The 12,429-nt window shown below is 25.7% G+C and overlaps 1 protein-coding gene across 1 annotated transcript in view; it reads right to left on the bottom strand.

Moving 5' to 3' along the window:
• Positions 1-12,429, bottom strand: part of LOC117177745 (probable protein phosphatase CG10417) — a 38,268-nt gene that overhangs the window by 9,942 nt on the left and 15,897 nt on the right. The window contains exons 3-5 of the mRNA XM_033368648.1: positions 10,799-11,627; positions 4,795-5,008; positions 1,338-1,793 (exon numbers count right to left, since the gene is read on the bottom strand). Of these exons, the coding sequence (XP_033224539.1) occupies positions 1,338-1,793; positions 4,795-5,008; positions 10,799-11,627 (1,499 nt within the window). The remainder of the gene's footprint in view (positions 1-1,337; positions 1,794-4,794; positions 5,009-10,798; positions 11,628-12,429) is intronic.

The following is a 12,429-nucleotide window of genomic DNA, read 5'->3' as shown; positions in this document are numbered from 1 at the left end:
ATTAAAATTCGAAAATTTTTTCTAAAGCCTCCAGGGGACTTCGTTTTCGCACGAAAAAATTTTATGTGCCCTTATTGCATCCGGACCCACAATTATAAAAAAATCGTTTGTTTTCTATAACAAATTCATCTGCTTTAGTAAAAAATTGATCTTTTTTGGACAAAAATGCAACTATTTCGTACAGAATTGAACTATTTTGTTTAAAATTCATCCTTTTTGGTTAACAAAATTCGTCTTTTTGTATTGAAAATTCAATTTTTTTCGCAGAAACTTCTTTTTTTTTCGTTACAAAAATTCAATTTCTGACGTTACTAAGTTAAATGGAATTTATATTTTAAGTTGAAAAGTTATCTCGTTGGTTAAAAGTCTGGTTGAAAATTTAACGGTTTAGTGGAAAATACTTCTATTTTTTGTGGTTTAGAATTAATTTTTCTCAGAAAATGTAACTTTTCCATTTGTTAAAGATTGATATTCTTTAGTTAAAAATTCGCGTTTTTTATTGTTGTATCATTTTTAGTTGAAAATTTATATATTTTATGGAAACTATCTTTTTTGGTAGAAAATTCATCTTTTGAATTTAAAATTAAATTATTTCATTGAGAATGTATTTTTTTGTTTGAAAATAGATTATTTTAACTGGAAATTCAGTTTCTTTTACTTTTGGCTGAACAATTATTTTTCAACTATTCTAATTTTTCTTGAAAATTGATTTTTTTAGTAGAAGATTCATAATTTTTGTTACAAATTCACTTAAAATATTCCATTTTCTGTTGCAAATTTACCTTTTTTTGATAAAAATGCATGTACTTTGTTGAAAATGAGTCTTTTTTTGGTAGAAAGTCAATCTTTAGGATTGAAAAATCGACGAACAATTTCGTTAAAAATTTATTTTTCTCTGTTTGAAGATTTATAATTTCAGTTAAAAAGAAAAATGCATTTCTTAGGTTCAAAACTGATCTTTTTGACTAGAAAACTTAACTAAAAAGTGTTTGAAATATACTTAAATTCGAAATTTTTTTTTGCATCAATATTATTAATCTTCTGGATGTATTGATGGCTTTATAATTAGAAGAATTTAGAGATTGGGATATTGTAACAACCCCGAAGAAGAATTATTATTAATTATTAATTCAAAATGCTCATCAATTCTCATTAACCCTAAAAAAGGTATACTGGTGCGAATTCGCACCCCAAGTTTTTTTCATTCTGTTCGCATTTACGCCAAAAAAAGCAGCTCCTTATTCGACTCTGTTGTTTCAAAGCATCAAAATTCTCTGACAATATCAGTTTTTCCATAAAGTATAGATGCCTTGAATCACAAAAAAAAAACCACTAACCTCTTCGCAGATTTTCGAGATGTTTTGACAATCCTGCTTGAGGCGCGTTCGAACAAACTGAATGACGTCCTGACTCGACATGAAATTCCAGATACCGTCGCAGGCAATTACCATAAACTCGTCCTTCTTCGGGTCGATGGTGGCATGCCTGATGTCGGGCAGAGCTGAAATCATCTGTTCCTGGGCAGGTAAAGTGGCATTCTGTTTATAGGCATGATCCCCAAGTGCCCTGGAGAGATTTAATCCGCCATTGACTCGTCCGTCAGCAGTGACTTTGCCACCAGCTTTTACAATCCGACTCATTTCCGGCTGGTCCTCTGGCTTGTGGTCCAAACTGAGCTCGAGCGCTTGACCATCTCGGCACAAGACACACCGGGAATCTCCAGCATTAGCAACATACAAATCTGTGCCTTTTAAAACTGCTACTACTGCTGTGCAACCACTGTCCGATCCAGGCTGCAATATCAATCCAACAATTGGATTAGACCAATTTGCAGGATAGCCCAGTTTTAATAAAAGACAAAAATTTCCAGTTTTTTTTTCTTTTTTTCCACCCGATTCGCAAACATTTGTCACGGTCAATGAAATTGAAAAAAAACTCAAATTCTAAACAGGGTGGCCGCTGGACCAAGAAACCAAATTAAATCAAATTTACAAATTAAATTTAAAAAATCTGTCCAACTTCCTTTTATTTCAACCGGGTTTTGAATAATTAGTGAAATTTTAATCTTTCAGTGTGGCTGTTTTAATCGAAAAAAATTCCGGGTTTGCAAACATTTTTCAGGGTCAATGAAATTTAAAAATCTCGAAATCTGTTCTAAAAATTTTTTCATTTAAAGTAATAAAAAATTAACAACAAATTGAGGCATACAAAGCCGAACTCTTGAATTTTAAACTTTCAAAATTGAAATTTAAAAGTTTTCCAATTCAAAAAATGTGTATTCAAATATGCTTCAATAATTTACAAGTATAAAATTGAGGGTACCAACACTTTTCAAATGAACAATTTTAAATGAAATGCAAATAAATTGCAAAATGTAGAACTTTTATAAATTATAGAGTTAAAAAATTAAGATTAAGAACCAAAAATATAAATCCACGTTAATATTTTCAGTACTATAAATTAAAGAATCAAGCAATGAACAGGATGGCCGTTTTAACTAATGAAAAAATTTTCCGGTCATTTCCCGGTTCGCAAAAATTTTTCAAGCTCAATGAAATTTAAAAAATCAAAATCTGAATCCAAAAATTTTTCTATTTGAAGTAATAAAAAACCGAGCTGCAAATTAAAGCATTCAAAATTTTTCAAAATTATATCATTTTAATCTAGAAAGATTAAAAATAGAACAATTAAAATTTTCTATAAACTGAACACTTCTTAAATTAACATTTATTCTTATTTTAAATAGTTTTAAAATCCTTAAAATGCTTCAACGTTTTATTTCAAAATCTTAAAAAACATTTACATGTTTTACATTTTTAAAAAATTTTAATTATTTAAACATTTTTTTTTTTTTTGAGAAATTCTAAACATCTTTTAAAATTATTCGAATTTTTCCTAATTTTTTTTCTACACATTTTTTAAAAATCCTGTTAAATCTTTTTAAATATTCTCTTCAAATTAATTTTCCGAAATAAAAATTCATTTTCAATTTTTCTATAAAATGTTTTTTATTCTTTTGAAACCTTTCAAAATGCTTATATAAGTTTTTAAAACTGAATTTCAAAATTCTTTAAATTAAAATGTACGCTTACAAAATTAAAAATCTTGAATGGAAAATTTTTGAAGTAAAATATTTTCGAATTACGCATTATAAATTGAATGCTATTATAATTGTAAAAGATCACAAATGAACTAATTATTAAAAAAAAAAACCCTTAAAATCGAAGACAGTTGGACAGAGAAGGTGGAACAGATTTTTTTCTTCTAACAATTTGTAAAATTCCCGGTCTTTAAACTTAAAAATTTTTCAAAATTCTATTATTTTAAGTAATTTTAAGCTAGACACATTAAAAATGGAAAAATAATTTTTTTTTTAACTTAACCGTTCCTAAACTAGAAGTTAATTCATTTTCGTTTTAAATAGTTTAAGCATCTTTGAAAAGCTTTAAAATTTCATAAAACAAAATGTAGATTTTGGCAAATTTCAAACAAAAAAATTTAGAATCTTTTTATGAATTCTGAAATACTTCGAAAGAATGAAAACATTTTCTTAAGATTCCTAGGAAAATTGAAAATAATTCGTCATTTTGACAGAAAATTTAAAAAGATTTTAAGAGGATTTTAAAAAAATTTTAGGATAAATGCGATTAATTAAAAAATATATTTAGAAATTCTGGAAAAAAAAATGTTAACACACTTCGTTTAAATTACTTGAAATAATTTCAAGCTTTTAATTAATTTTGAATCTTTATTGCTATTTATACGTGAAAATTCAACATTTTCCATTACAAATTATAAATTTCTTAAATATAACAATGAAAATTGTAACATTAAAAGTTTAAAAGTTCTTCGAAATACTAGAGATTCAAAGTTTTCTAGGTAAAACAATTCAGTTCGTATTATATTCTTTTTCTAAGATAAAAAAATTTCAAACTAAATGGGTTAAAAATTGAATAATTTATACTTAAACAATATTTTTAATTTAATAAAAGCCTTTAATTCGGACTATATTATTATGCAGTTATTTTCAAGTTAAAAATAGTTTATAAAGTTTTAACCGCACGTTTACATTTTTTAATGGCTGAAAAAATTAATAAAAATAATATATTAATAAATTTATTTGTTAAATTTTAAAAACGCTTTCAATCTGAAAATTCTCAAATTTTGAACGGATTTAAAATCGTTTTGTCAAATCAATTATTGTTAAGTTTTTAAAAAAGTAACTTATTTAATAAATTTGTTTAAAAAAAAAACCATAAAATTATCAACTAATTATAGTTGTTGCTAGAATGAACATAAAGTTACTAATTAAAAGGACTGGTTCACAAAAAATAATTTTTCTGTCAACAAATGACCGAATAATATATTTGTTTATTATATTTTTCTAAGAAAATCATAAAAAATATTTAAAATTTAATAAAAACCTTTAATTATGAATATACTGTTTTGAAGTTATTTAAAAATTTTAAATAGTTTATAAAGTTTCAATCGGGCATTTACATCCATGAAAACATTCGAAAATTGAAAACTAATCCCAAATCGTCTTGTAAAATCAATTACTATTCACTTTATAATCCTGAAATTACTTTTCGATTTAAAAAATAATTAAATAATTTACATCCACAGTTGCTCAACTAAAAAGCCTTGAAAACTGCATTTTAAAATTCTTTTAATTAAAATGTACGCTTTAAAATGAAAATATAAAATGTAACATCATTCTTAAAGTGAAAGGTTTTTGACTTACGCATTAAAAAAAAATGATTGATAGAATACTAATTTTTAAAAAATATTTACCTCTTCAGTCAAGTCTGTTGGTACAACATCTTCCATATCTTCGTCTTCATCCTCATCATCCTCCTCATCATCCTCATCCTCATCGTCATCATCTTCGTCGTCATCATCATCGTCTTCCTCCTCCTCCTCCTCCTCCTCCTCCTCCTCATCATCATCATCATCATCATCATCATCGCTATCTTCAGTTCCAATCTTAGCCATTATTTCCTTGCGCCTTAAAAATAAAAAATGGCACAATTAATTTGATTCCATTTTTTTTTTTTAACTAAGATATTCATATTTGTCGCAAAACGCAAACATTTGCTAAAACGAAAAGCCAAAATAGAAATTTCAAACTAAAAAACATCATTTTTTATCCAAAAATTGAATAATTTAATTTTCAGTCAAAGAGATAAATTTTCAACTAAAATTATAAATATTTAATCAAAAAGATGAATTTTTAAACAATAAGATTAATTTTCTACCAAAAACTACAATTTTACAACAACAACAAAACATGAATTTTAAAGAAATAGTTTAATTTTAAACTAGAAAAAAAGTTAAATTTCAATAAAAAATGGAATACTTAAATATCTAGTTCAAAATTTCAATTTTCATCTTAACTGATGAATTTTCAACTAAAATTATGTATCTTCAACTGAAATAGTTGAACTTTCGGAAAAAAAAAGTAATTGTTACTAAAAAAGATAAATTGTCAACCAAAACTTAAATAATTAAGTTTTAAGTTAGGAAAATTAATTTTCAACCAAGAAAGAAACAAATTTTCAATAAAATAGTTAAATTTTCGGTAGTCAAAATTACTTTTTATCAAAAGAAAATGCAAGTTTTCAACCAAATAGATCATTTTTCAACCAAAGTAAATTAATTTTTAATTAAAATGATGAATCTTCAATAAAAACAATTATTTTTAACAAAAGAGTTTATTTTTTAAGAATGTAAATTTATTTCTAACCTAAAAGATGAATTTTCAACCAAAAAGAACAATTTTGTTAATTAATGTTATAAAAAAAAAGAACGCAGAGCTTAAATTTTCAGTTGAAAAAATTAACTTTCAATGACACTGATTAATTTTGAACTAAAATGATGAATCTTCAAGTGGAATTGTTAAATTTTACACCTTCCAAAAAGAGGAACTTCCAATCAATAAGATTAATTTTCTACACAAAAAAAAGACAAATTTCCCACAAAATACATGAATTAAAAAAAAATAGTTTCTTTTTTAAATAAAAAATACCAATTTTCAACCAAATAATTGAATTTTCATCCAAAAAAGATAACATTTCAGATCAAAATAGAATAGTTGAATTTTTCGTTAAAAATTTAATTTTAAACCAAAAAAATTGAATTTTCAGAAAAATAGTGGAATTTTATACTGGAAAAGTTAATTTTTTAGTTTAAAAAATTATTTTCAGAAAGAGATGAATTTTCAATTAAAATTTATGAATCCTCAAATAAAACAAAAATTAATTTTTGACAAAAGAACTATTAAAAAAAAATAATTTAGGTATTTTTTTTAATTTGTAAGAGGAAACTTTAAAATTGTAAAGAATTCTGACGGATTTTTACCCAAAAAAATGCATTTTTAAATAAGATTATAATTATTTAAATGGAATACTTGAATTTCCAACCGGAAAAAAGAATTTTTGAACAAGGAAATTAATTTTCAAAGAAAAAGAACATTTTTTTCACCAATTAGTCGCTTTTTAAAACAAAATATGCGAATTTTCTACGAAATACTTAAATTTTCAATTAAAAAAGACAAATTTTCATGAGTTGAATTTTCAAATAAAAATAAATTAAAAAGAATTTACAAAAAAAAAATAAAAAAACGGAAGTTATATTTTTAGTTAAAAATTAATTTTCAATCCAACTAAAGATTTTCCAACTAAAATGATTATTCCTTAACAGGAACAGTTAAATTTTAAACCTAAAATATAAGTTTTCAAATTTAAAAAAATGAATATCAACAGAAATAGTTCAATTTTCAACCAAACAAATTTAATTTTTACTAAAAAAAGATGAATTGTCAACCAAAACTGAAATAAGAAAGTTTTAAGTTAAAAAAATTCATGTTCAATAAAAAAAAAACTAATTATCAACTAAAAAATATCACTTTTCAAACAAGAATAGAATAATTCAAATTATAGTCCAAAAATTAATGTTCAAAGACATAAATTTTTAACTGAAATTATGGAATATTCAAATTTAAAACCAAGTTTTACATTTTTTAACTAAAAAAATGAATTTTCAAAAAACAAAAATATTAATTTACTACCAGAAAAAAATAATTTTTTAATGAAATTCAATAATTCTCAACCAAAAAGTCGAAATTTTAACTAAAAACCATGAATTTTTAAACAAAAAGATTAATTTACTACTAAAAACGATGAATTTTCAATGAAACTCAAGAATTCTACCCAAAAGTTAAATTTCCAACTAAAAAAAATTAATTTCTACACGCAAAGATCAATTTTGTAAACAATAGGATAAATTTTCTACTGAAAAAAAAAACGAATTTTTAACCCAATTCACGAATTCTCAAACGATAAGTTGAATTTTCAACTAAAAATGATTAATTTCTAAACAAAAAATTTAATTTTTAAACAAAAAGATTAATTTTCAAAAAAATTCGAGAATTCTCAACCAAAAAGTTGAATGTTTAAGACAAAAAGAATTTTTTCTAATTTTTAAGAAAGGAGTTCAACTTTAAAACCTACTTGTTAAATTTTCTACAAAACAAAATTTCTACTGAAAAAAATTAATTAAAAAAAAAAATCAAGAATTCTAAACTAAGAAGATTAACTTTTAACTAAAAAAGATGAATTTTTGAACAAAAAGATTAGTTTCTAAACAAGAATTATTTGTTAAATTTGTAAACAAAAAAATCAATTTTCTATTTTGAAAAAACCGAATTTTGAACAAAATTCAATAATTTTCAACCAAACAGTTGAATTTTCGCTTAAAAAAGATGATTTTCTAAACAACAAGATTAATTTTCTACAAAAAAAAATTCATAAGCGAAAATTGGAATTTTTAACTAAAAAAGATTAATTTTGAAATAGAAATATTAATTTTTAAACAAGAAAATTTTGTTCTAACGAAAAAAACACGAATTTTTAACCAAATTTAAGAATTTGCAAACCAAAAAGTTAAATCTTCGACGAAAAAAGATGATTTTTTAAACAAAATGATTATTTTCCTACCATAAAAATGAATTAAAAAATTCCTAACCGAAAATTGGAATTTTAAAGAGATTTTTATTTGTTAGAATGTAATTCAACTTCCAAACCTATGTTTTAAAGTTTTAATAATAAATAAAAAAAAACATTTTACAAAAAAAAAACGAATTTTAAACAAAGTTCAATAATTCTCAACCAAAAAGTTAAATTTTCGTCTAAAAAAGAATGATTTTTTAAACAGACAGATTAATTTTCTACCGAAAAAACCGATTTTAGTAAAAATTCAAAAACTCTTAACCGAAAATTGGAATTTTTTTAACTGAAAAAGATTATTTTTTGAACAAAAATATTAATTTAAAACAAGAATATAAATGTTCCAAATTCAAGATTTCTCAGACAAAAAGTTGAATTTTCAACTAAAAAACATGAACTTTTACACAAAAATTTTAATTTACTACCAGAAAAAAAATAATTTTTAACGAAATTCAAGAATTCTAAACCAAAAAGTTGAATTCAACTACAAGAGAAGAATTTTAAAATAAAAAGATCACTTTACGAGCGAACAAGACGAATATTCAATAAAATTCGAGAATTCTACCAAAAAGTTGAATTTTTAAGAAAGAATATTTTTCCTTATTTTTAAGAAAGTAGTTCTTTAAAGAGTTCTAAATCAAAAAGTTGAATTTTCAATTAAAAAAGATTAATTTCTAAACAAAAAGATTAATTTTCGAAAAAATTCGAGAACTCTCAACCGGAAAGTTGAATAATTAGGACAAAAAATTTTTTTTTAATTTTTACGAAATAAGTTCAACTTTAAAACCTACTTGTTAAATTTTCCACAGAAAAAAAAAGTTCTACAAAAAAAAAATTAATTTTTAACCAAATTCAAGAATTCGAAACTGAAAAAGTTGAATTTTCAACTAAAAAAGATGATTTTTCAAACAAAAAGATTAATTCTCTACAGAAAAAATAAATTTTAATAAAAATTCAAAAATTCTGAACCGAAAATTGGAATTTTTAACTAAAAATTATTATTTCTTATACAAAAATATTAATGTTTATATAAGATAAATTTCGTACGAAAAAAAACACGAATTTTTAACCAAATTCAAGAATTCTTAACCAAAAAGTTGAATTTTCAACTAAGAAACATGAATTTGTACACAAAAAGTTTAATTTACTACCAGAAAAAAACGAATTTTTAACCAAATTCAAGAACTCTAAACTCAAAAGTTGAATTTTCAACTAAAAAAGATGATTTTTTAAATAAAAAAGTTGAATTTTTAAGAAAGAATATTTTATCTCATTTTTAAGAAAGTTGTCAATCAAAAAGTTGAAGTTTCAATTAAAAAGATAATTTTTTAAACAAGCAGAACAATGTTGAAAACAAGAAAATAAATTTTCTACCAAAAAAAAAAAAAAAAAAACGAATTTTTAACTAAATTCACGAATTCTCAAACGAAAAGTTGAATTTTTAAACAAAAAGATTAATTTTCAAAAAAATTCAAGAATCCTCAACCTAAAAGTTGAATATTTAAGACAAAAAGATTTTTTTTTTAATTTTGAAGAAAGTAATTCAACTTTGAAACCTATTTATTAATCTTTCTGCAAAAAAAAAAATGAATTTTTAACAAAATTCAAGAATTCTTAACTGAAAAGTAGAATTTTCAACTAAAAAAGATGAATTATTAAACAAAAATTATTTGTTAAATTTTTAAACAAAAAATAAATTTTCTATTAAAAAAAACGAATTTTTAACAAAATTCAATCATTTTCAACCAAACACTTGAATTTTCACCGAAAAAAATGTTTTTTTTTTATCAAAAAGATTAATTTTCTATCAAATAAAAAAAAACGAATTCAAAAAAGGCTCAACCTGAAATTGGAATGTTTAACTAAAAAAGATTGATTTTTAAACGAAAATATTAATTTTTAAACAAGAATATAAATTTTCCAAATTCAATAATTCTCAACCAAAAAGTTGAATTTTCAACTTAGGAATATGAATTTGCAAACAAAAAACATTAATTTACTATCAAGAAAGACGCATTTTTTTTATCAAATTCAAGAATTCTCAACGAAAAAGTTGAAGTTTCACCTAAACACATAAATTTTTAGACAAAAAGATAAATTTTGTACCAAAACCATTCATCCTAGGAATAGAAGAATCGAATCTTTAGACTTTGATTCCTCCCTTTATGAAAGACCGCAAATATTTTTGAAATTTAATTTAAATTAACATTTAATTTTAATTAAAATACATAAATAATTTGAATCTAAATTACGAAATTAATGTGATTATCAATTAAAATAAATAATTCACTAAATCTAATATTATTCGAAATTAATACTTAGAGAGAAATGTGAAAAGATTAATTCTCGACACTGGGGGTTTTTGTGGTCGCTGAATCCGAATCTGAAGTAAAAAAAATCGAAAATGTCGGATCCAATATGACGGAAGAAAACAAATAAATAAATAAAAAAAAAACGGTTTGATTTGAATCAATTTTGGTACTTACGGGTTTTCGGGGTCGCTGTATCCGAAAGTGAAGTCAAAATTCTGATTCAGCGACCTCAAAACCAGCAAGTACCGAGATTGATCCAAATCGAGCCATTTTTGTTTTTTCGTCCACCATAATGGATCCGCCATTTTGACTACAGATTCGGATTCAGCGACCCAAAAAACAAAAAAAAAATCCCCCGAGTAAGACTTAAATGCAAAATCAGAGTAAGTTAAATAGGAAAGAAAAACCAGAAAATTGACGCATTTTGCGTCAATTCCAACGAAGGGATTAAAGAAACAACAACAAAAAAAAGACTCTTACTTTCCACGAACTCCCATAAAGGACTCATCATTCTCCTCGTCATCCTCATCCTCATCGCCATCATCGTCAGAGATAGGATTCTCGTCCGCCAGCAGCTCTTTGTAATCAATCATTCGCTGATTCCTCCTCCGGATACTGCTACTAATATTCTCCTGCTGTTCAGCTTCACCATTCTCAACCGGGATGCAAGAGCTGCTCGTCACACTGTCGGCCGCTGCTCTACTACTATCCGCATCCCCGAAATTTTTCGATAAACTCGCCCCATTCACTTCCGCCTCAACGGACGGACTACTCGGTTCCGGCTGTGAAACTTTGCTCGGCGAAACCTTGTCTTTCACGTCCTCCGAACTGTCCGGCATGTCGACTGATTTCGTGCTGCAAATTTCGGCAGCTGCAACGGCAGCAGTAGCATCTCCCGTGGAAGCGACCCTCTCCGAAGTTTGGGCAACCTCGCCATTGCTCGTCGTCGAATCAAGAACTTGCTCGGCCTCGCTACTTTTCGGACTGTTCGACGACAATCCCTTTCGATCGGCTGATGTTGAGGCACTTGAGCCGCAGGGCTGACTCGAGCTGCTCACGTCGCTCTCGTCATTCGTGTTCCAGGAGGAGGACGAGGATGAACAGCCAGCGCCCGATGACGAGCAGCTTGCTCTCTCCTTGCCCTTTCGACTGCGCAAGTATGGACTCGCTGAACATACGCGACTCCCGCCAACATCGTTCTTCAGCCCTTTCAACTGTGGATTCAAAATTTCGGCCTGATATTTCGCCATTACTTGTTCCAGGGGCATTGTCGCTTCCATACAGAGATTACTGATATTTTCCTCGTCATCTAGAAATGAGGAAGGATGATGGAATAGTAGACAGTCTTGAGATCAATAATAAAATAAGAGTCTAAATCAGGTATATTCTGAATATACTTCTGGGATGTCCCACGATCATTTTGAGCCCCAAAAGTAGATATAAAAAATCATTGCTCTAGCTTTCATAGAACCAAAGTTATGGCCTTTTGAATATGACTCTTTTTTTTATGAAATTCTGTTCAACATCAATTTTTAAAATAAAATTTCTCATTTTTAAAAAGAACACATTTCCTCAGCACTTTTGGTGAAAGATGCCAGTAATTTATTTAAAAATGACTTAATTTTGAGTTGATCCAAATAGAAAACCATACTCTACATGTAATAGAACCAAAATTATGGCCTTTTGAATATGACCCTTTTTTATGAAATTTTGTTCAACATCAATTTTTAAAATAAAACATCTCATTTTTAAAAAAAAACACATTTCCTCAGCACTTTTGGTGAAAGTTGCCCATAATTTATTTAAAAAGGACTTAATTTTCAGTTAATCCAAAAAGAAAACCATGCTCTACTTGTAATAGAACCAAAATTATGGCCTTTTGAATATGAGCCTTTTTTATGAAATTTTGTTTAACATCAATTTTATGAATAAAATTTCTCATTTCTCAAAAGAACTCATTTCCTCAGCACTTAAGATGAAACTTTCCGGTAAGTTATTTAAAAATGACGTAATTTTGAGTTAATCCAAAAAGCAAATCATGCTCTACATGTAATAGAACATAAATTATGGCCTTTTGAATATGACCCTTCTTTAATGAAATTTTGTTCAAC

The sequence above is a fragment of the Belonocnema kinseyi genome, chromosome 8 (genome assembly GCF_010883055.1).
Source record: "Belonocnema kinseyi isolate 2016_QV_RU_SX_M_011 chromosome 8, B_treatae_v1, whole genome shotgun sequence".
NCBI classification, from domain to species: Eukaryota; Metazoa; Arthropoda; class Insecta; order Hymenoptera; family Cynipidae; genus Belonocnema; species Belonocnema kinseyi.
This window is presented reverse-complemented; position numbering and strand designations above follow the sequence as displayed.